At 39.4% G+C, this 24,143-nt stretch overlaps 1 protein-coding gene across 5 annotated transcripts in view; it reads right to left on the bottom strand.

Moving 5' to 3' along the window:
• Positions 1-79: 79 nt before the first annotated feature.
• RPS6KB1 (ribosomal protein S6 kinase B1) overlaps positions 80-24,143 on the bottom strand; it is a 45,120-nt gene continuing 21,056 nt past the window's right edge. For 3 of the 5 annotated variants that reach the window (XM_047756888.1, XM_047756890.1, XM_047756889.1), the window contains exons 5-15: positions 18,471-18,618; positions 16,319-16,376; positions 14,760-14,860; positions 12,677-12,767; positions 12,421-12,511; positions 11,602-11,709; positions 10,986-11,048; positions 10,713-10,790; positions 6,084-6,191; positions 2,139-2,251; positions 80-992 (exon numbers count right to left, since the gene is read on the bottom strand). In XM_047756888.1, coding sequence (XP_047612844.1) covers positions 755-992; positions 2,139-2,251; positions 6,084-6,191; positions 10,713-10,790; positions 10,986-11,048; positions 11,602-11,709; positions 12,421-12,511; positions 12,677-12,767; positions 14,760-14,860; positions 16,319-16,376; positions 18,471-18,618 — 1,197 coding nt within the window. In that variant the 3' untranslated portion in view covers positions 80-754. Of the gene's footprint in view, positions 993-2,138; positions 2,252-6,083; positions 6,192-10,712; positions 10,791-10,985; positions 11,049-11,601; positions 11,710-12,416; positions 12,512-12,676; positions 12,768-14,759; positions 14,861-15,432; positions 15,948-16,318; positions 16,377-18,470; positions 18,619-24,143 lie in introns of those variants that run through there. The other 2 variants (XR_007131647.1, XM_047756891.1) reach the window with 2 other exon arrangements.

Raw genomic sequence — 24,143 nt, 5'->3', positions numbered from 1 at the left:
TACAGACAGGTATTGCAGCTGGGCTACTGAAAATAAACCCCAAGTCCACCCCAATCCCTCAAACGAGCCATAGCTGTGGTTAACAATGATTCATTTGCATTTTTATTATTTCACCAAGAGAAGAAACAGAAGTTGTCTGGCTTTCTTCAAACCAACCAATAATTTCGCATTTTAAAGTTTGGGATGTTTTCCATAATGAGCTGAATCAAAAATCCATTTGAAAAATATATATTTATATAAAAAAAAGATTCAGGTTGTTTGCACGTAAAACATCAATTGATAAGTTTCTTTCATCTTTGATTCCATGTTGCTGGAAAAGGTTTGACCAAGCTTGCATGCTAATTTGTCCTTAGTTGCAAGTATTACAGGCAATTTCATACTTTGCCTAATGAAAGGATAACGCTTCTTCGACACAATCAGAACTCAACAGTGATTCAGAAGCAACATCCTACCCTTAATACTGTCAGTTTCAGCCATCAACATGAAAATCCTTGATAGGTTGAGAAGATGTCGCTAGGAATCAATTAATTGATGTGCCTAAGAGTTCCACAATACTATTTTCACTTAAGTTTTTTTGCACCATTGATTGATTTTTTAAAATCCATGTTTATTTTTCCTCTGTCCAAAGTGTTCTATGTAATGACACTGACTCTTCCGGACTGTCAATTTGAGTTTTCTTGTTTCACCTTGCAGGATGCTCACACATCCCCTTCCCACCTTTTTTTGCCTTCAATTCATTAAAAGCATTGCTCTGTCATAGATTCATACGCAGGTGCTCTGGTCGTTTGGAGATCATGGGAAAAGCTTGTTTTTTGTATGGCCCGGAGTTCGGCTGTCGTATTGGAAGTGGTGCAGAAGCTTCCCCGCTCATCGTCACATCCATCTGCTCTATTCCACTTGTTTCCATTGGGTATTCCACAGGAGTCTGAGGATTTGCCGTGCTGGCTGAAGCACCTCTTCCCCAGAAATCCCCAGCAGAAAATTTGACTGGGCTTTAAGACAAGGAAGAGCTATCATTCGTCTCAAGCACTGTATCAACAAGAAACATTTCCCTTACATTTAAAGCGAGTGGGGGTTTGTACAAGGCCAAAGTTGAGCCATCGCTCCTCTAGACTAGCTGCTAGATTCCTAACTGGTCTCTTGACCTCTACACTTGTCCCATAAAACCATCGATGATATTTATTTTCTTAGAAAAATCATTTTACTCCCTCACTTAAAACAGCTTCTCATTGCATTTAAAATATTTCTCCACACTTCTGCCATTCTCTTCCTCACTCAACACATTTCTGAAATGTTGACCTCCCTTTCATTTCCAAGAAAAAGGCCAAATTTTTCTTCCCTTAGGGCATTTGCATGAGCGGTTCTACCTGTAACACCTTTTCTACCTGTAACCTTTTTCTTCTATTTTGTACAGCTTGCTCTTTCTTCATGAATAGGAGCCCCTTTGTTATTTTTTGCTCTCACTACCACACTTTTTTTTGGACATAGTATTTGGTACTACTTATAATTACATATTTTTATATTTCCTTGTTTATTTTGACTCTCCCTCACTAAATCATAAGTTTCATCAGGACAAGGACAATTCCTATCTTTTTTGTCTTTTTGCCTTTTCTAGGGCCGCTCCCAAGGCATATGGAGGTTCCCAGGCTAGGGGTCCAATTGGAGCTGTAGCCACTGGCCTACATCACAGCCACAGCGAGGGATCCAAGCCGCATCTGCAACCTACACCACAACTCACGGCAACACCAGATCCTTAACCCAGCAAGGCCAGGGATCGAACCCGCAACCTCATGGTTCCTCGTCGGATTCGTTAACCACTGCGCCACGATGGGAACTCTGCGGACAATTCCTATCTTAATCATGTGTCCCCAGCATGCAGCACAACCCTTGTTACACAATAAATGTTGAATGAATGATTAAAGAGGACACCTGCCAGTGTAGCAGCTTACTCTCATGAACGAGGATGAACTCTATAACATATTACCATTGATTAGTCACTTGCTATATAAGAAGATATAGATATAGGTCAACCAAAGAGAATGACAGATCTTTCATTTATGTAACTTGGCATAAATTTCATAAGCAGTGCTCTTCTAGGTTAAAAAAAAAAAAAAGACAATGGTGATAAGTCTGAATACCTGACAGGTGTTCGTGGGCTTCCAATAAATCTTCGAGGTGACCGGATTTTTGGTTCAAAGGAAAACTTCTCTTTCACACTTTCAAGTACAGATGGAGCCACATATGTAAAACCCTGAAAGACAGTAACAGTGGACTACAGAATGGCATTTTCTCATATACATCTAGAAAATGTTGTTCAGTCCCTTGACATGCCTATGCAATGATGGACACCTACAATCAGTCATCTGGATACTCTCCCATCTCCTTAATCTCATTTTGGACTCATTAACTTCTTTCCAGCCATTTCTTTTCTGAGCTATTTTTTTTTCCTCTTCTTTTTAGGGCCACAGCTATGGCATATGGAAATTCCCAGGCTAGGAGTCTAATCAGAGCTGCAGCTGCTGGCCTGTACACCACAGCCACAGCAACACCAGATGTGAGCCGTATCTGCGAGCTACACCATAGCTACTAGTTGAGTTCTTAACCCACTGAAGCCACAGTGGGAACTCAGTCTTTCCAGCCGTTTCTTTGAGGCATAGGCCTCAAGAAAGCAGAATTCTACTGAGCCCTATATTCCAGCAAACAAAATTTTACTCTACTAAAAGGAGTAGAACAAAACAGGAAATGTAGGCTCTACATTAAGATGTTAAATACAAAGATCAATGCAAAGCAAATTCTGTGTTTCTAGCCACATGCATAAAAGCAACTAAGATTATCATCCCCAAAACAGTTTCCCATTATTAGGTCAAAGTAAAAATAGAATTCTCTAACTTGGCACATATGTGTTCTTTCTGTTTTTACACCAATGACTGGACAGATTTGGATTTTCTTGATGAAATAAGGGTCAGCACTGCTAAAACCCTCAACTGTAAGAGGCAATAATGCAGTTTTGTTAGCTTTAGTTCTTTCTTGGATCTTGCTATAGGCTACAGCTATCATTTATCTTGCTGACAATCTTCATCCTTTTAACAGGATGAAGGATCCTTTTAAATCCTCTACCTATCTTCCCTTCTATTTATTATTCTAGTTACCTATAAGTAGGCATCTGAGTTACAGTAAAGACTCAAAACATCCTAATAGTGAGATGTAGAGTTCCCATTGTGGTTCAGTGGTAATGAACCTGACAAGTATCCATGAGGACACAGGTTCGATCGCTGGCCTCGCTTAGTGGGTTATAAGGCTCTGGTATTGCTGTGAGCTATGGTGTAGGTTGCAGAAACAGCACAGATCCTGAGTTGCTGTGGCTGTGGTATAGGCCAGCAGCTGCAGCTCCAATTTGACTCCTAGCCTAGGAACCTCCCTCCATATGCCATGGGTGTGGCCCTAAAAAGACAAAAAACAAATAAAAATAAAAAGACAAAGGAAAATTTACCAGCATTATAAAAAAGCAACCTGGTCCAGACAGAGTTAACCAGGCTATACCCGAGCAAGATAAAAAGAGACTGGCCTGGCAAATCCACAAACACACTACAGGAAAAGGAAGAAAAAAAAAGACTGAGATATAATTCTGTAGAGCATATGCTTTGTCACAGCTACGTGTGGACTACCAAGCCTATTTCCCCACATGCTCTAGTGGACTAAAAGCTGCAACTACCAAGAGGACCAGACTGTGCCTTAATCATCTTTGAATCTCCTTTAATTATGATAGGAATTAAAATATTAATTGAACTGAAGTCGCTATAGCCACAATCTCCAAACAAGTGGGATGTAACTATTTTAAATTAATTTTAAAAGAGATCCACTTTGGGGAGTTCTCACTGTGGTGCAGCAGGAGCAAATTCAACTGGTAACCATGAAGTTACGGGGGTTCAATCCCTGGCCTTGCTCAGTGGGTTAAGGATCCGGTGTTGCGGTAAGCTGTGGTGTAGGTCACAGACATGGCTCAGATCCTACACTGCTGTGGCTGTGGCATAGGCTGGCGGCTACAGCTCTGATTCCACCTCTAGCCCAGGAACCTCCATATGCCATGGGTATGGTCCTAAAAAGAAAAATAAATAAATGAGATCCACTCTGTGTACAGAATTCTGGTTACAGCCTAGCAAATGAACTGATCTTGTGTTCATTAGTTAACCAATTTAAGTAATTAAGAAAAGCTCAACAGGGAGTTCCTGGTGTGGCTCAGTGGTTAACAAACCGGACTGGCATCCATGAGGACTTGGGTTCGATTCCTGGCCTCACTCAGTGGGTTAAGATCCGGCATTGCCATGAGCTGTGGTGCAGGTTGAAGACAGAGATTGGATCCCGAGTTGCTGTTGCTGTGGCTGTGGTGTAGGTTGGCAGCTACAGTTCCAATTTGACCCCTAGCCTGAGAACTACCATATGCCAAAGGTGAGGCCCTAAAAAGACAAAAAAAAAAAAAAAAAGCTTCTTCTAGCTATTATGCTAAAAAGACAAAAAAAAGTTTCTAGCCATTTTTAATGGAAAAAATTATCAAACTAGTTAAAACTCTGTAATGCCAAATTGAGGAAAAGGTCTGTATATTACATCAAAGGCATAAATTCCGTATCAGTAGAAAACAAAATTTCACACCATGCGGGAAAAAAGAAAACAATGACAGAATTAAAGTGAATCATGCCTACTTCCCTGAAAGATTTCGCTAAGGGGGAGACAGTAACTGCATTAGGGAGTCATAAATTTCACAACATGCATTCATCTCTCCCTCTTATGTTACTAAAATACTATAAAATTATATTTTGCATGTATATTCTTATATTAGTATATAATCATACATTTATAGAAGTATTACTATTCAATGTTGTTTACTCAAAAACATACTGTACCATGGTGGGTAAGAGTGATTCTGACCATATGCAACTTTTGCATTCCCTGCTAACTTTAGAACTTACCCTCTACCTGCAAAAGATATAACACGACACTACTGTGGGTGATACTGTGAGCAGCATTTACCAAAAAAAAAAAAAAAAAAACAAGTATGAGAATTAAGTTAGTGACAAATCCAGCCAAACTCTAAAACAAATAGGGAAAAAAACCCAACAAGTTCCAAATACTTTGCCCATATTCTATTCTCTCTGGAAATAGGACAGAGGACAATGATGAATGATGAAACAAATGATACAAAACCAGGTAGGTATTCATGTGAATATAGTTAATAAAATAAGCAATAGGCAAAATAATATGTAATCATGGTCATCAGATACAAATCTATCATTTCAGTTGATCAAAATTTAAAGCTTTGCTTTCTACCCTTGAAGAGACAACGTTATTATAGCAATATAGATACTTCCTTGTTAGGATTAATTTGTTTACCATCCATATCAGCTATCTTTTGATGTCAAATATTCAAATGAACAGGTTTAAAAATCCCCTACAGACAAAAATTCTTCAGCTGTTTCAGGAATAAAGTAGTTCCTATAAGCTCTTCTTCTCTACTATTATGGCTGTGTGGCTTTTGGTTAAGATGCTGAGCCAAACATTAGTTCAGTGACTAATTCAAAAAAGGACTCATAATCTGGCTCTAATCATTAAAATGGAATGGTGGATTATGAGAATCAATTTTCTAACTTATTAGTAAGTCAGAAGGGGGAAAACTAAAAAAAAAATAAAGCATCTCAACTTATCTACACAAATTGCAAAGCAAGCAAAATGAAAATTTTCTTATTGATAATGGTATTTCTTATTAAAAGTGCCCAACCGGAGTTTCCTGTCGTGGCTCAGTAGTTAACGAATCCAACCAGGAACCATGAGGTTGCGGGTTCAGTCCCTAGCCTTGCTCAGTGGGTTAAGGATCCGGCGTTGCCGTGAGCTGTGGTGTAGGTTGCAGACGCAGCTCGGATCGCCCGTTGCTGTGGCTCTGGTGTAGGCCGGTGGCTACAGCTCCGACTGAACCCCTAGCCTGGGAACCTCCATATGCCGCGGGAGTGGCCCAAGAAATGACAAGACAAAAAAAAAAGTGCCCAACCTCATACTTAAATTTCCCATGGCTAAATGGAAATTCTTTTACTTACCAGAAAGACCTGGTTGGCACTTTCACTGAGAGTTGAGTCATCTGGGCTGTCAACAGGTGTTTGACGTGTAAACTTTGAATCAAATTGACTCACATCCTCTTCAGATTGCTTTATAAAAAACAAGATGATAAGAAAATGATGAACAGGCTACATTACACATATCAATCAAATGCATTACATGCATTAAAGGAGGCCCTAGATAGAGCTCTTTTCACAGGGTTTGACTAATGAAAAATCCAAATAGCCTTAGCAGGCACAGACGGAAGAATAAATAAAATACAGGTGAAAAGTATCAAAGGTCAAACTACATTCTCAAATTTTAAACATATATTAAAATAGTAGTTCCTATTGCAGCGCAGTGGAAACGAATCTGACTAGGAACCATGAGGTTGCACGTTCACTCCCTGGCCTTGCTCAGTGGGTTAACGATCTGGTGTTGCCGTGAGCTGTGGTGTAGGTCACAGACACGGCTCGGATCCCGAGTTGCTGTGGCTCTGGCGTAGGCTGGCGGGCAACAGCTCTGATTAGACCCCTAGCCTGGGAATCTCCATATCCTGTGGGTGTGGCCCTAAAAAGATTAAAAAAAAATCTATATAAATAGATTTTACAGCACAAGAAATTCTACTCAATATTCTGTGATAACCTACATGGGAAAAAAATATGAAAAAGGATATATGTATATGTCTAACTCAATCACTTTGCTGTACTCCTGAAACACAACATTGTAAGTCAACAACACAATATAAAATAAAAATTAAACTTAAAAAAATAAAAAATATTTTAGTACAGTTATTACTCCTATTAAAAATCTGAATATCTGAAGTTCCCTTGTGGTACAGTGGGTTAAAGATCCAGCGTTGCCACAGCTGTACAGGTGTGGCCAAAAAATCTAAATATCAATCTTACTCTCTCATGAAGCTTCAGTGTGCCTAGCCCACTGGTTAAATCTCATTATAGAGATAATTTGCTTATTTGGCAAATTTGTAACAAACCTGAAAAACTAATGAAGCAGTCTTTAAACACAAAGCACATTTATAAGATGTTCTAGTTCCTTCCCATAGCTTATTTCATTCTTTGTATTTCTCAAGGAGCAAAAATAATATTCTATTTTGCATAAGTATACTTTCTTGTGAAGGAATATTATCACCTAAATTTAACCACCAGATCTGTTTCTTTAATTTCTTCTCTCTGGTACATCAGACTATGTGGTTGTGTCAAAAGAACTCAGGAACCAATATGAAGCCCTCAGTGTCCAAAGATGGGAAAAATCGATGATCAATAAAAACAGTTGCAATAAATTGGAATACAAGTATGTTAAAAGCATTAGCTGGAGTTCCCGTCATGGCACAGTGGAAACAATTCAATTAGGAACCATGAGGTTGCGGGTTCGATTCCTGGCCTTTCTCAGTGGGTTAAGGATCCGGCGTTGCCCTGAGCTGTGATGTAGGTCGCAGACACAGCTCGGATCTGGTGTTGCTGTGGCTCTGGCACAGGCTAGCGGCAACAGTTCCGATTAGACTCTTAGCCTGGGAATCTCCATATGCTGCAGGCATGGCCCTGAAAAGACAAAAAAAAAAAAAAAAAAGCATTAGTTTATAATTATACTAAAAAAAAAAAAAAAAAGGAGTTCCATGAAGGCTCAGCAGGTTAAGGATCCCGTGTTGTCACTGCTGTGGCTCTGGTTAATGTAGCGCAAGTTCAGTCCCCGGCCTGCGAACTACTGCATGCTGCAGGCACAGTTCAAAAAAAAAAAAAAGGGAGTTCCCGTCGTGGCGCAGTGGTTAACGAATCCGACTAGGAACCATGAGGTTGCGGGTTCGGTCCCTGCCCTTGCTCAGTGGGTTGACGATCCGGCGTTGCCGTGAGCTGTGGTGTAGGTTGCAGACGCAGCTCGGATCCCGTGTTGCTGTGGCTCTGGTGTAGGCCAGTGGCCACAGCTCCGATTAGACCCCTAACCTGGGAACCTCCATATGCCGCAGGAGCGGCCCAAAGAAATAGCATAAAGACAAAAAAAAAAAAAGAAAAGAAAAAAGAAAAAAAAAAGAGTATTGTTTTACAGAAAAAATCCACCTAATGAATGAAGAATTAATAAGAGTACTGGAATAAGACAATTTTCCAAACTCTTAATGAAATCTTGGACCTAGGACTGTAGATTCTGAACCTGATCACTACTGACATTGTAGGCCTGATGGTTCTTGTTAGAGGGGGCTGTCCTGTGCATTACAAGTTGTTTAGCAGCATCTCTGGCCTCTACCCCCTAAGTACCAGTAGCATCCCTCTGATATTGCCACATCAACATTGGCTGAGAAGTTACAAACTGATAGAAGAAACTCATATAAGAAAAGAACAAAGACCACTATCATCATTAAAAGAAATACAAGTACACAATACGTCTCCTGATCAAAATAGCACCAAAAGCTTAATCTGAATCAGATGAAGCAACTAGAGCTAAACTAACAGTTTTCAAAAATACAAGGAACAGATGAACATGGTTGAGGACACCATGGAGTTAAATAAAAACAGCAAAATCAAAATGTGAGGAACCCTACAGGACAAATGGTCCAGTGTCTTCAGTAAGTCCTCAAAGGAGGAATTGAGAGAGGCTATCTACAGATGGTGAGATCTAAGAGGCATACTATGTAGTATATAGTACATAGGTCTTAATTGAATCCCTATTGAAACAAACCAAAAGGAAAAAAAGAAACAACTGGGGAAAGCTTTTTAGTTGTAATAAGAGCATTGGTGGTTATGTTATGTTTATGTTTAAACAAGATGACCTTAGTTTTTTTTTTTTTTTTTTTGTCTTTTAGGGCTGTACCTGTGGCATATGCAAGTTCCCAGGCTAGGGGTCGAATCGGAGCAGCAGCTGCCAGCCTACACCACAGCTCACAGCAACACTGGATCCTTAACCCACTGAGCAAGGCCAGAGATCGAAGCTGCATCCCCATGGATACCAGTCAGTTTCGTTACCACTGAGCCATGACGGGAACTCCCAAGACAGCTTAATTCTTGAAGCTGGGAAGTTGGTACGTGAGGATTATCCTTACAGTTATATATGTTGAATTTTTTTTTTTTTTTTGGTCTTTTTGCCTTTTGAGGGCCGCTCCCGTGGCATATGGAGGTTCCCAGGCTAGGGGTCTAATCGGAGCTGCAGCCACCGGCCTATGCCAGAGCCACAGCAGCGCGGGACCCTAGCCACGTCTGTGACCTACACCACAGCTCACTGCAACACCGGATCCTTAACCCACTGCGCAAGGCCAGGGATCGAACCCTCACCTCGTGGTTCCTAGTCAGATTCGATAACCACTGAGCCACGATGGGAACTCCATATATGTTGAAATTTTAAAGCAGGTCACCTTATGCTCATGACCAGTAATCACCATCATTATCCTACTCCTTCTCTCCTATCATCATGAAATATAAAAAGAAACCATATTTTCTCAAATTCTGAAATAGGAGAAAGACAAGAACTAATACACTAATTCATTTACTCATAAACACATTGTTATGGTTTGAATTGTGTCCCTCCAACATTCCTATGATGAAGTTCTAAACCCAGTTAACTGCAGAATGTGAGCTTATTTGGAATGAAGGATGATACAGATGTAGTTAAAATGAGTCATACTGGATTAGAGGGTGTGGATCCTAATCCAGTATGACTGGTGTCCTTACAAAAAAGGGAAAATGTGGATTAGAGGGTGGGGATCCTAATCCAGTATGACTGGTGTCCTTACAAAAAAGGCAGAGATGGGCTGAGATGCCTACGAGCCAAAAAATGCCAAAGACTGCCAGCAAACCACCAAGGCATGAAACAGGATCTCTCGTCGTCTTCAGAAAGAACTACCCTTGCCAACACCTTGGTTGCAGACTTCTAGCCTGCAAAACCATGACATAATAAGCCACCTAGTTTGATACTTTGTTAGAGAAAAGCAAAACAGGGCTGGGTTAAACAAAACAAAGCATAAAAACACAAAAGTCCCAGCTCCTTGAAATATTTAACCATCTTAGGCAACCAACTTAAAAATAGTATCAGAGTTCCCTGTTGGCTCAGTGGGTTAAGGATCCAGTGCTGTCACTGCTAAAAGTGGTTTAGGTCACTTCTGTAGTATGGGTTTGATCCCTGGCCCAGGAAATTCCACATGCCATGGGTACAGCCATTAAAAAAAAAAAAAAGTTGGAGTTCCCATTGTGGCTCAGTGGTTAATGAATCTGACTAGGAACCATGAGGTTGTGGGTTCGATCCCTGGCCTTGCTCAGTGGGTTAAGGATCCAGCACTGCTGTGAGCTGTGGTGTAGGTCACAGACATGGCTTGGATCTTGCGTGGCTGTGGCTGTGGGGTAGGCCAGCAGCTGTAGCTCCGATTAGACCCCTAACGTGGGAACCTCCATATGCTGCGGGTGCGGCCCTAAAAAGACAAAAGACAAAAAAAAAAGAAAAAAAAGTTAATATAGCCAGTAATTGCTGCTGGCAGTTCTTGAAAAGACAACACAGAATAAAGATTCTGAAGAGAAGAGAAGACAGGCCAAAAATTTTTTGAACTTAATAAATACGTTTCTAATTGCACTGAGATTTTCCTTTTTTGAAAAAGCACCAGGTTCCTCAAATTATATGCTTTCACGTAGACATACCAACAGAGGTTTAAAAGGGGGCTCCACCTTCCGAGCGAGCAGTTCTTCCCAGTTAATATGTCTAAAGAATGGATGAACCTAGGGAAAAACAAAACAAAACAGCAGGAAGAAAGGTTAAGAGGAACAGACTTCACTGGACTGACAAATTAACAGCCTGTCTGAAGTTACCAATCACAAAATAAGCTATCCTTAGAAGCAACTACATATAACCTTCACAAATACATAAAATTAGCATGATCTTCCCCTCAAACCACCAAGCGTGCCAACCCCTACTTGAACTTCTCCAGCGTCCCCAGGACCAGCTCCAAGACGAGAAGCAGCATTTCTTTTCAGCAGCTTTAGGGAAGGGAGAAAAAAAACACTGATGAACTTTACTCAGTCAAATTGATTATTTTTTCTTTATAGTGTATTTTGCTTTGAGAATATATAATTTACTAATTACTACTAAATATTGTTTAGGAATAAAAAGAAAAAATATTTATCAAACAAATTTGTACTGTGCCTGCAAAAACTACAGGCTTTGTCAACATCTGTGTATGATTCTGTATCCAAAATATATATTGAGGGTGTTCCCATTGTGGCTCAGCAGAAACAAATCTGACTAGCATCCATGATGACATGGGTTCGATCCCTGGCCTCGCTCAGTGAGTTAAGGATCTGGTGTTGCCATGAGCTATGGTGTAGGTCGAAGACGAGGCTTGGATCAGGCATTGCTGTGGCTGTGGTGTAGGCCAACAGCTACAGCTCTGATTAGACCCCTAGCCTGGGAAGCTCCATATGCTGCAGGTGTGGTCCTTAAAAACAAACAAACAAAAACAAACAAATATTCAGTTCTATCTATTTAAATCCTAGTAGGCTTATGGTTTGAGTGCCTATTTTAGAACCCTACCTTTTTAAGCAGATCTCTGGCTTCTTGTGTGAGGTAGGGAGGCAAATTGAGCTTACATTTGAGGATTTTGTCAATTGTTTTCTTTCTATTCTCCCCAGTGAACGGGGGCTAAGAGTAGAAGAGAGTGAGAAAAATTAGCATAGAAAAAAAAAATCAAATTTTAAATAACAGAATTATCCATTTCCTGAATTAGCTATGCATCAAAACCAGAAGTATACGCTGTGATATGGGATGACTGCTAAAGATCTGTGGGTTTTAAGCAATGGCAGAGAGGAAATAGCAATGTCCTGAAAGGAACTGGGTTTCCATCATTCATTTGGTGTGATAATGGGTGAGCCATGTGATTTTATGCTTTCCTTTCTCCATTTATAAAATAAGGGCAGGGAGTTCCTGCTGTGGTACAGTGGGCTAAGGATTCAACTGCAGCAGCTCAGGTTGCTGCACAGGCATGTGTTTGATCCCCAGCCCAGTGCAGTGGGTTAAGGATCTGGTGGTGCTGCAGCTGTGGTACAGGTCGCAGCTGCAGCTCATATTTGATCCCTGGCCCAGGAACTTCCACAGGCTGTGGGTGCAGCCAAAAAAAAAAAATAAGTAAAATAAAATAAGGGCAGTATGTTTTACATCCATTTCACAGGACCACAGGCCATGACATAAATCATTTAAATGAAAATATTTATAAAAGTAGAAAGGCCCATAGATTTTTAGAAGTAACTTCATTGGTAACATTTTCAAAAAGCAGAGGAAAGTTCTCTTGCTATAGTGACTTAATAACTGCTCGGCAAAGACCATAACACATGCAGCTTTTAACTGTGCACCTACTGCTCCAGTCAGCATGTCATACATTAATGCTCCCAAACTCCACCAATCCACGGCACGATTGTGGCCACTTCTCATCAAGATTTCAGGGGCCCTACAATGAGAAAAATAATGTGCCTTAAAAATCCACTATTTGCATATCATCTGAATTAAAATTTTAAAAACTATATAGATCCAAATGTTGCTACTATTACTGAAACTAGGTAAAAGTTAGCTATTACCCCCAAACCAGTAATATTTCTTTCAACATGCAGCTCACATGTATTCTATTGTTCCACAAAATGTGTGTGTGACTGTTCCATCATGAATAGATTCTTTGCATAGTCCAAAATCTGTTAATTTCACATGACCTACAATGAAAGAGTAAAGATGGTTATTCTGAGAATTCTAAGTCTGCGCAATGTTTGAATGCATCATATAAGACAATAATATATCCTTCCATTCTACTTTTTCTGCCTAAAATTTTTGAGATATCAAGAACTAGAAAATTTCCACCCATAAAAAGGATACTAACTTTAAGGGTAGGGCAAAATTATCTAGTAAAGGGAAAATAAAGATGAGAAAAGGTGAAACAGCTTGTCTAAGGCTCTAGCTTCACCTACATCAAGAATCCTTTATCTTCACAAGTCCTAAGAAAACGTGATGAAGTCTGGATTAAGTACACAGATCCTAAAAAAGATATTCTACAGTTTTAAACAAAAATGTAACACTGTACTTCAGCTATATAGCTTTTATCACCATGAACTACGACCTGACAGTCTCAGGCAGTCACTGTAACAAGTTGGCTTATTCTGCGGTTAGGGAAGAAAAAAAGAAAACGCTACATAGCATAGAACCATCATCTCGGATCCAGAAAGTGAGAAACTTATCACCTTACACAAAAAAAATTTCAATTCAGGTTTAGCTTTATTGAATTATCATTAGCTATCCAGTAGTTCAGCAACTCCAGGGATTCTACTATTCCAGGTTTATTTCAAGAAAAGAAAAGACAATATAAATAGTACATCACTCTGACAGAGAAAAAGAAATATAACCTTTATTTTCACAAAACCACCTGAACACACTCAGGTTATGGATCAAAGAAATTAACTAGTTACTTGCCTATTCTATCCCTTGCCTTAGAATTCAGAATCAGAATCTAGGTTTGGGGCAATGTGGGCAGAAATGGGAAAGAAGGAGATATATAGATACCCATGACATACTTAGTTAAATATAGCATTTCCCCTTTAAAAAATGGAAAAAAAAAAAAAGGAAAGAAAAAAAGCCACAATTTGAAACATTTATTCCGGCAACAGCTGTCCATAAACCATTTTCTGTCTAAGAATTTTAAACCATTAGCTACCTTGTATGTCATCTGGTAGGGATCAACAGCTGCCACCAGCCACCAGCCCCCAGCCCCCAGACAGGTTGGCTGGCTACTCCTCTGGAATGTGAGTGAACTGCCTGAACTGCCAAGCCTCCCTAGTCCATATTATTCTCACAAAGTTCAAGTGTCTGTAACAGCATGCAGTTATAATCAAGGTTCACTCTGCTCACTACAGCTGTACAGAATATTAGTCTATCTGATTTGTACGTTTGTTGTTACCAACAAATAGTAAGAATAAACTGAAGCCTACTAAAAAATATTTTATTTCCAAGGCTATATCAAATATTTTGGTTATATTCTAATCCTTTTCTTTTTTAGAGAATTAATACAATTTATCATAAAAGTATTGTTTCTAATATTTATGTATCTTCATCAACAAAGAAAACTCAATTTATAACATTAAGATTCACTTTCCAGAGTTCCCATCGTGGCTCAGTGGTTAACGAATCCCACTAGGAACCATGAGGTTGCCTTCCATCCCTGGCCCTGCTCAGTGGATTAAGGATCCGGAGTTGCCATAAGCTGTGGTGTAGGTTGCAGACGTGGCTGGGATCCCGAGTTGCTGTGGCTCTGACGTAGGCTAGCAGCAACAGCTCTGATTAGACCCCTAGCCTGGGAACCTCCGTGTGCCCCGGGAGCAGCCCTAGAAAAGGCAAAAAAAAAAAAAGATTCACTTTCCAATTGAAGGAACCAGCCAAAATTAGCATTTGGACTGGCTTTGGTTCACCATTTCAAAAGATGACAAGCTCTAAAGAGTAAGGATTAAACTAGAAAAGGCTATTTAAGTGGCTAGTTATCCTCAACTCTCTTTCATATCATCAACCATAAGTACAAGTATCATGATATTATAAATTCTGAGGGAGGAATGTATAATAACAAACACATGAATATGGGGCTTTGAAAATGACCATGACCTGTATGGAAGGATTTTAAGATGATTATATTTACTATAGAATTGTTTACAGTATATCTCCACCTTGGTGATTAAGCATGATATTCTCCGGCTTCAGGTCTCTGTAGATGATCCCCTTTTGATGTAAATGTCCCAAAGCCATGGAAATTTCTGCCAAGTAAAAGCTGGAAACAAAAGTGGTTTAATAAAATTAAAAAGAGTCATCTACTCAAAGCAGTTTATGTATGGAGTACAATTCCTTGAAAGAAACAAACATGCACCAAAGACCAAATTAGTGGGGGTGGGGGTGGGGGTGGGTATGGGGAAGAGATGGCATAGGATGCTGCCAAAAGGCATGGAGACATTTATGTTTCACTCATTTAGTGAAACTATAAAATGTTTTGTTTCATCATTGGAACACATTGCTAAAATTGCAAAGTCCAGAATATGCCAAACTGTTACTAGTCATGTTTTGTTCTATCTGTGTAGGAACTGGGCCAATAGTCATTCAGATCAAAGCAAATTTCTCCCACCCACCCCCAATTTCTAAATCCCATAGGAAATAAGGAACTTTGTTATTCTCAAAGATCAAGTCTTAGTTTCAAAAGATACCTTACAACCTGACCTTTAGAAGCCCACTCATCCCTTACTTAATATAGCTGCATATTTATATACAGCTCATGCCCACAATAGCTGCCCTCCCTCTTGCCAGCCAGCCCACAACTATAAACTGTGTGACACTCAAATTTATCTACCTCAAAAGAATAAAGGGCTGAGTCAACCCTGTCTGGATTCGAAAAGCACAAGGCACTGCAATACTGGCTGCATAACAATGTTGCAATCCTGCAGATTACTCCAGGATGGAGAGGGTGTGTCCTAGAGGACTGAGGCAGTTTCACAGCCAGCAGGACCACAAACACAGCCTCCAACACGGCTCAGAGAGCCTCCTCCAAAAAAGGGCACTTCATCCCTAAGGCTCTTAAATGCAGCTTCTGTGTTAGAAAAGGCCTGAAATTAAACAATGGAATGCAGTTTGGTAATTAAGGTAGAAAAAACATTTAAGTGTTTTCTATTCAATTAATGTGTAGGATAAACTGATTTATTGTTACCCAATACTGTCATCTCACAAAAGGGTGTGTATATTTTTAATATGAAGCAGATGCCATCTTAAGAAATAGGAGGGTAGTCCCATCCTGGCCACTGAATCAATCCACAGATGATGTGTGCAGGCTTATCACCTTCCCTAAGACTGCACCTTGGGAACTGGAAAGTCTACAAAAAAAGAGGAGATGATTTCTGATACTTCCCATTGTTCTACACATAAAGTTTCACTAGAAAACAACACTCACCCAGAGCCAAGGCAGGCAGCTTAATTACCAATTCAAGGAAAGAAAGCCCCAATGAAAATGGTTCTGTAAGGAACTGGTGTGAAGAGCGGTCCACCCAAGGCCTGGGGGCAAAGGAATGATGTGACCTCCAATAGGTGCCAAGTCCCAAAGCTGCTTCTCCCCCTTAAGAGTCCTGTGTGACTGGCTCCAGAACAATTTACTGAATCATCTGGCTGCCCACAGTGGGAAAAGAACTTTGCTTTTAATTATATGAATTATTACCTGAATCCATGTAGCCACAAAAGTTTCACTTACCAGGCAGTGTCTTCCATAAATATTCCCTCTCTTTCTAACTGCATAAATAATTCTCCTCCTAAAAAGAAAAGGAAAAGGCATTAGAAACAAAATAATCTTTATTTTCTACCCATTTCTAATGAGACGGTTTGTTTTCCTTTGTTAAATAAAAGTAAAAAACACATCCTAAAAATTATAGGTTTAAAACTAAGTCCTCAGGATTCCATTTTTAGCAATGTTCTTATTCTTATGTTAAATACGCAAAGTTTGGAATTCTAGGTTTCACATCTATAAACTTCAAAATACTTAGAGATTCCAGACCTGAGGTTAAAAAAAAAATCTTGATTAATGCTTAACATTTTCCTTGTATGTAGAAAAATTTTAATATATAATTAAACTGTCTTTGCAAATTAGTGAATGCTCATATTCCATATCTCGGCACTCTTAAACTGGATGAACTTGGCAACAGTTTTGTAAACAACATGGCACAATTTGCATACCAAAATAAACAATGATAATGAAGGGTGCTATCCCACTGAATTATCTCAGAATCCATGAGTCTACCATGATATACATCAACAAATACTACTTTTTTTTTTTTTTTTAAGTGGAGGAAAAGGGAAAGCCCTTTGTTACAGTAGAATGCCAAATAATAAATGAAGGAGGAATGATGGGATAAGAAAAATCACTTGACAACCATCATAGTTAATTGTTTTAGGCAAGAGTCAATGGATGTGAAAACTGTATCTGAAAGCTTGATGAGAGATGAGATATTTAAATAATTTCAAATCCCCTCAAGATACCTAATTACAAAAGGAAAACTTCACTGGGGAAAAAACTGCCAGACACCACCTTGTACATATAACCTATGTTAACATCAACGGTAATGGAATAAAGATATAGATAACATGTACCTCTTGCTCTGATACGCAGAGAACACAATGCCACTCTGATGATCCTCCCCAAAATGTATAACCTGAATCTAATCCTGAGGAAACACCAGATTAGCCCAAATTGATACAGTCTATAAGTAACTAGACTGAACTCTGAAAATGTCAAGGTCACGAAAGACAAAGAAAAAGAAAGACTGCGAAAAACTGTTCCATATTAAAGGAAACTAAAGAGAAAGGTCACTGTATTGATATTCATTTCCTATTTGATAATTTTAGTGTAGTTAAGATACTGTTGTTAATCTTCAAAAATATACTCAGAATATTTAGGGATAAAGAGAATATCTGCAACATTCTCTTAAATAGTTCAGAAAAAAATTATGTGCATATATATACACACACACACACATATGTGTGTATATACACACCTATATACACACACATATATACATATACAGAGAGGGAGAGAAAGAATGATGAAACAAAACAGTTGTGGTAAAACGACAAAGACTTGGGGAATCTAGGTGAAGAGTGCATGGGAACTCTGTGCCCTCGTCTTGTAACTTTTTTGTGTAAATCTGAAACTATTAAATAAAGTTACAAGAAAAAAATGGCAACAATCACAAAAAAGTTACTAAATTCTACACCTCTCTATTCCAAGTTAAAGGCTATTGTGAAATCTGTTTTTCAGAAAACTCAAGTGTGTTTGCTAAAAACAGACACCTGTTCTAGAAATGCTGTGGGGTGTCACAAATTCCTAGTATGGGTAAGCCTGGGAAAAGGTGGGTGGTTTGCAATGTAAAATGCAAAATCTATCAACAATACTACATTAAACAAAAAAACTTATATTTAAAGATGCAATTCCAAAAATATTCAATACATTACACAACTCTAAGTAACTTTGCCATTTCACTTCAGAAAAAAACACAAATGGTTTGAGTATAGTATCTTACCCAAGTGCAGTCAATTTGATGGCTATCAATTAGATGTTTATTATTTTGTTAAATGATTACAAAGGGATTAAGATAAAATTTTACAGATGGGGAAAAGACTTAACATTTAAAGTTTACTTTAAAAGAAAAAAAAAGAAGAAAAAAAGAAAAAAAGTAAAGTTTCCTTCATATCTATCTGCAAAAAAGAAATGACTAGTCAAATCTGATTTCCTTATGTCAATATATTTGTCAATTTTAAGAACAATGTGATCATACTTTTCTATTGGAAAATAATGTTTTGACCCATTTTCTGGAACTAATGCAAACAATTACACCAAACTGTGTACTAACCGCTGAGATACTCAAGGATGAGGTAGAGTTTTCCACCAGTCTGAAAGGCATAAATTAAATCCACAATGAAGGGATGCTTTACTTCCTCCAGAATATTCCGTTCTGCTTTTGTATGAGCTGTATCTTTAGCATTTCTTACTATCATTGCCTAAAGGAAAAGAGATGATCTATAAGAACAAAATAGTAGACATTTTTATTCTCTAGTAACTGGAAAACCTGTTTTGCGCTTTTCTTGCCAATGTTAAACTATTAATCATAGTTCCCGCTAGAGACGAGACAGAGGTGATGGAAGACATTCGCTTCGTACATACATACGCACTGTCTGGACTTTTTGCAGTGAACATGTAAATGAAAACCTAAATAACTTTTCTAATGTAAACAGATCAAGTTTATTCATAGATTCACTAACTGTTGAATGTCTACCATGTTTCAGGCTTTTAACAAGAAAGCAAAACTAACAGAAGCAGTCTCCAGCCCAAAGGAGCCCAAAGTCCCAGGGAAGAGAGATGAGTCAACGGAGGCTAAGCACAAGGTGCTGTGAGTGAACAGAGGAACTGCATCTGACCGGGCAGGAAGGCTTCCTGGAGGAGGTGATACCAGAGGTGTATCCTAAAAAGGTAGTAAGGTGAAATACGGAGGGTAAAAAAAGGCATTCCCAATGCAAAAGAGGCTTGACAGGACAGGACATGCCTAAAGAACCTATAGCTCAGGATGGTTAGAAGCTGTTAGAAGCTGTATGAGGCTGGAGATGTAGGTGGAAACCAGGAAATGGAAGGCTTGGGCATCTAGGCAAAGGCATCTGAATCTTATTTTAGAGGCCAAGGAGAAATGTTGAGGTAGAGGAATGAATGACCCTTGGCTTTAAGACAGTTCTAGTAGCAGTATGAAGTTTTAGGGAAGAAATGACACCACTCGGAGTCTAGTAAACTAAGCAAGAAGTAAAACCTGTAACTAAGAAAATGAAGATGGGGAAAAAAAAGGGTAAAAGTGTATTATTAGCACTTGCTAACTAACTAGATATGAGCAGAAAAGATGATACCACGTTTTCTGTGTAAGTGATAGTATAAATAAAATGGTGTCATTTGATAACAGGAAATGGAAGCAAAAGTTTTGGGAAAATGATACACCGTTTTGGACATGGCAAGTCTAAGTTCTAGGACTAAGTTCTTATACACCTCCAGTAACATGAAAAAGCGTATACATTAGCAGTACAATATTATTTATAAAAGTGAAACTTCAGAAGCAACCTAAATGCCCATGCATAGGATACTGGCTGAAAACTGTGTAAAAAAGCTATAAAAAGAATGAGGAACATCTCTATGAAGCAAGGTGCAAAAGGGCACGGCAGGATACACAGTATGCTACTATTTGTGTAAAAGAGGAAATAAGAATACAGTATGTACATACTTATATCTGTAATAATGAACACAACTAAGATAAATCAAAAGCTAATGACAGTGGAAAGTCAGGAAAGGGAATGGGACTTCTGAGTAAAACTTTAATGGTTTTATCATTCTTTTTTTTCTTCCCTAAATCAGATATCATTAATGTGATGATAAAATGGAGATCTTGAATTCTGAACCATGTTAATGCTTTATACATTTCAAAAATAAAATTAAATACACAAAGATGGGGGAGGGGAATAAAACTGAATACAACAGAAATACATAAATTTAATGGACTATTATTACTTTGATAATTTTGCCACAAAAGGAGAAAAAAGATATTTAAACAAATTTACCTACTCTTAGTGACATACATAAGCATAACAAAAACTGCAAAGAAATCTTTCTTTTTTTGTCTTTTTGCCATTTCTTGGCGGCCTAGGCCAGAGCCACAGCAACGGGGGATCCGAGCCACGTCTGTGACCTACACTACAGCTCAGGGCAACACCGGATCCTTAACCCACTGAGCAAGGCCAGGGATCAAACCCGCAACCTCATGGTTCCTAGTCAGATTCGTTAGCCACTGAGCCACAACAGGAACTCCGTGCAAAGAAATCTTAAACCACACTTAGTAGCTACTAGTACTACTAATATTCTAATTCTCAAACTATTAGGCATATGTTATACAACTAAGCAAATGAGTAAATGTACTGATGCTGTTATCAGGCTTTTCTCACTGTGGAAAAACAGTGACGGGGAGTTCCCGTCGTGGCACAGTGGTTAACAAATCCGACTAGGAACCATGAGGTTGCGGGTTCGGTCCCTGCCCCTGCTCAGTGAGTTAACGATCTGGCGTTGCCGTGAGCTGTGGTGTAGGTTGCAGACGCGGCTCGGATCCCGAGTTGCTGTGGCTCTGGCGTAGGCCGGCGGCTACAGCTCTGATTCGACCCCTAGCCTGGGATCCTCCATATGCCGCAGAAGCGGCCCAAAGAAATAGCAAAATAAATAAATAAATAAAATATTAAAAAAAGAAAAGAAAAACAGTGACGGAAAAGTGGACTGAGAAAAACAAAACCCTATGGAACTAGACTAAAATCAGGAATATCATCTGGTCCAGGAACTGAGAACCCACATCAAGCCACTGCAGTTTTTCTTTCTTTTTTTTTTTTTTTGGTCTTTTGTCTTTTTTAGGGCCATACCCTCAGCATATGGAGTTTCCCAGGCTAGGGGTCTAATCGGAGCTGTAAGCTACCAGCCTTCGCCACAGCCACAGCAATGCAGGATCTGAGCCATGTCTGTGACAGCTCAGGGCAATGCCAGATCCTTAACCCACTGAGCGAGGCCAGGGATCAAACCCAAAACCTCATGGTTCCTAGTTGGATTAATTTCTGCTACGCCATGACAGGAACTCCATTTTTTTTTTTTCCTTGTGGTTTCTTGCAAAAAAACAAGAAACAAACCCATCTTTAAAAATTTTCAAACTTTCCAAAGAGTTGCAAGAATAGTACAGTGATCACCAGGTGTTAAGCTTGCCAGATTTTCTTTGACTGCACCTCCATCTCTCCTCTCTGTATATGTATGTATATTCAGAATTTTAATTTTTTTTTGCTATACAATTTGAAAGTTAGTTGTAGATATGGCACTTTGCCCTTAAATTCTTGAGTATCTTTTAAGAACAGCAATTTCATTACACAATGTAATCATCACATTTGGGAAATTTAACACTGATATACTTACTGTTTTCTAATACACTGTCCATATTCAAACTTCCCTAGATGTATCAGTAATACCTTTTGTAGCTATTTAGTTCTGTTTTTAATATCCAGGATTCAATCAAGCATCACACATTGCATTCAGTAGTCCTGCCTCTTTAGTTTCCTTTACTCTAGAGCTACTTCCTATCCTTTTTTTAAAACTTGGGTTGCTGGTTGTTGTTTTTTCTTTTTAAGGCTATACCTGTGGCATATGGAAGTTTCCAGGCCAGCAGGTGAATTGGAGCCACAGCTGCCGGCCTACACCACAGCCAAAGCAACGCAGGATCCAGGCCACATCTGCCACCTACACTGCAGCGGCGGTGTTGGATCCTTAACCCACTGAGCAAGACCAGGCATTGAACCCACATCCTCATGGATGCTAGTTAGGTTCTTAATCTGCTGAGCCACTAGGGGAACTCCTCTTACCCTCTGTCTTTCATGACACTAAGGTTTTTTTTTTATTTATTTAATTGAAGTATAGTTGACTTACAATGTTTTAGTTTTAGCTGTACAGCATAGTGAATTCAGTTATACATACGCATACATCTTTTTTTTTTTCCTTCTTTTTCTTTCTTGGGTTGTACTTTTTTTTTTTTTGTCTTTGTTGTTGTTGTTGTTGTTGTGGGTTGTACTTTTTGTGTTTGTTTTTTGCCACTGCCTGCAGCAGCTTCATATGGGATCTCAGTTCCCAGACCAGAGAATGAATCCAGGCCACAACAGTGAAATCACTGAATGCTGACCACCAGACCGCCAAGGGAACTGCTAATGATGTTATTTTTTAACTGTTCAGGAGGTTTGAATTTTTTAAATAAGCAATTTTGAGAGAGTCTGAGAAACAAGTGAAAAATTAGTAAAGAATAATCACAGAAGTCAAGGAAGCAGGGTTTCCAAATGCTGCAGTCAATAGCTTCAAATGCAGTAGAGAAGTAAATTAAGGATGAATTGAGTAAAGACCACTGGATTCAGCAATTAGGAGATCTGTAGGGACACAGGGGACAAGAGTTTCATCAAAATAAGAGTAGTTAAGTCAAAACATGGTGAGTTAAAAAAATAATACATGACTTCTCAAGAAATTCAGAATGAAAGGCAGAGGCTGGAAGCTATGACAGACCTTGAGTGAAGGAAGGACTGTTTTCTAAATAAGGCAAAGATGTGATTTATTTAAATAAAGGGAGTGCCCGTCGTGGCGCAGTGGTTAACGAATCCGACTAGGAACCATGAGGTTGCGGGTTCGGTCCCTGCCCTTGCTCAGTGGGTTAACGATCCGGCGTTGCCGTGAGCCGTGGTGTAGGTTGCAGACGCGGCTCGGATCCCGCGTTGCTGTGGCTCTGGCGTAGGCTGGTGGCTACAGCTCCGATTGGACCCCTAGCCTGGGAACCTCCATATGCCACAGGGACGGCCCAAGAAATAGCAAAAAGACAAAAAAAAAAAAAGTCAGAATAGAGAGGATGGAAAAAGAGAGAGAAGTGACAGAGAAAAGAGTCTGTATAGGCAGAAAGAGATGGAACCCAAAACATACAGAGAGGGCTTAGCCTTGGAAAGGAGGAATGTATCTCCCACTAAGCCCGGAGATAAAAAAGTAAAGACAGGTGAAAATGCACATAATATGGTATTGGAAGCAGAGATGAGAACAGAAAGTCCAAGTGAATCCTCAAACAGGAAGAGAGGCATTCAGCTTCAAAGAGTAGAGGGACTGACAGTAAAGGCCCTTAATAGTTGTAGAGAATGGAAGAAGTTGTCTGGGGACATTTGGAAAAACAGGTGGTGAATACTAAGGGTCCACATGAGTTGGGGACTATGAATTTGCCACAGCAGCAACTTAAAAGTTTGTGTGTTTTCTGCCAGTGATGTTCAGTAGCTGAGATACAGGAATAAAGGAGCATTAACAACTAAACTGATTAAGATTAGAACGTCCCTGATCATAAGGTCAATAGGGATAGCAGGTAACGGAAGTGGGAGACCATGCTGATTAGGCTAGATCAGGAATAAAGTGAACTAAGAAAGGAGCTAAGACCTTGAAGCAAACACAGAAAGGTCAAAGGACTAAAGGGCTTAGGGCCAAAGACCAAGTATCGTAGGAACAAAGAAATGAGGAAGTTACTGTTCTGCAGTATCTGTTGTAGCTCAGCAGTAGTGAAACTCACTAGCATCCATAAGGTGTGGATTTGATCCCTGGCCTTGTTCAGTGGGTTATGGATCCAGCGTTCCTGTGAGCTGCAGTGTAGGTTGCAGACAAAGCTTGGATCTGGCGTTGCTATGGCTGTGGTGGAGGCCGGCAGCTACAGCTCCAATTCGACCCCTAGCCTGGGAACCTCCATATGCTGTGGGTGCCACCCTAAAAAAGGAAAAAAAAAAAAAAAGAGAGAGAGAGAAAGTTACTGTTCTATTTTAGTCCAATGTTTCAGAGGTGGAGGATACAGCTAAATGGGCTAGTGAAATGGAATGGAGGTGAACCCTGACAGAGTTGGAATCAACAAAGAATTAGGGAGTTCCTGTCATGGCTCAGCAGAAACAAATCTGACTAGTATCTATGA

This window comes from Phacochoerus africanus, chromosome 14 (genome assembly GCF_016906955.1).
Source record: "Phacochoerus africanus isolate WHEZ1 chromosome 14, ROS_Pafr_v1, whole genome shotgun sequence".
Classification (NCBI taxonomy): Eukaryota; Metazoa; Chordata; class Mammalia; order Artiodactyla; family Suidae; genus Phacochoerus; species Phacochoerus africanus.
This window is presented reverse-complemented; position numbering and strand designations above follow the sequence as displayed.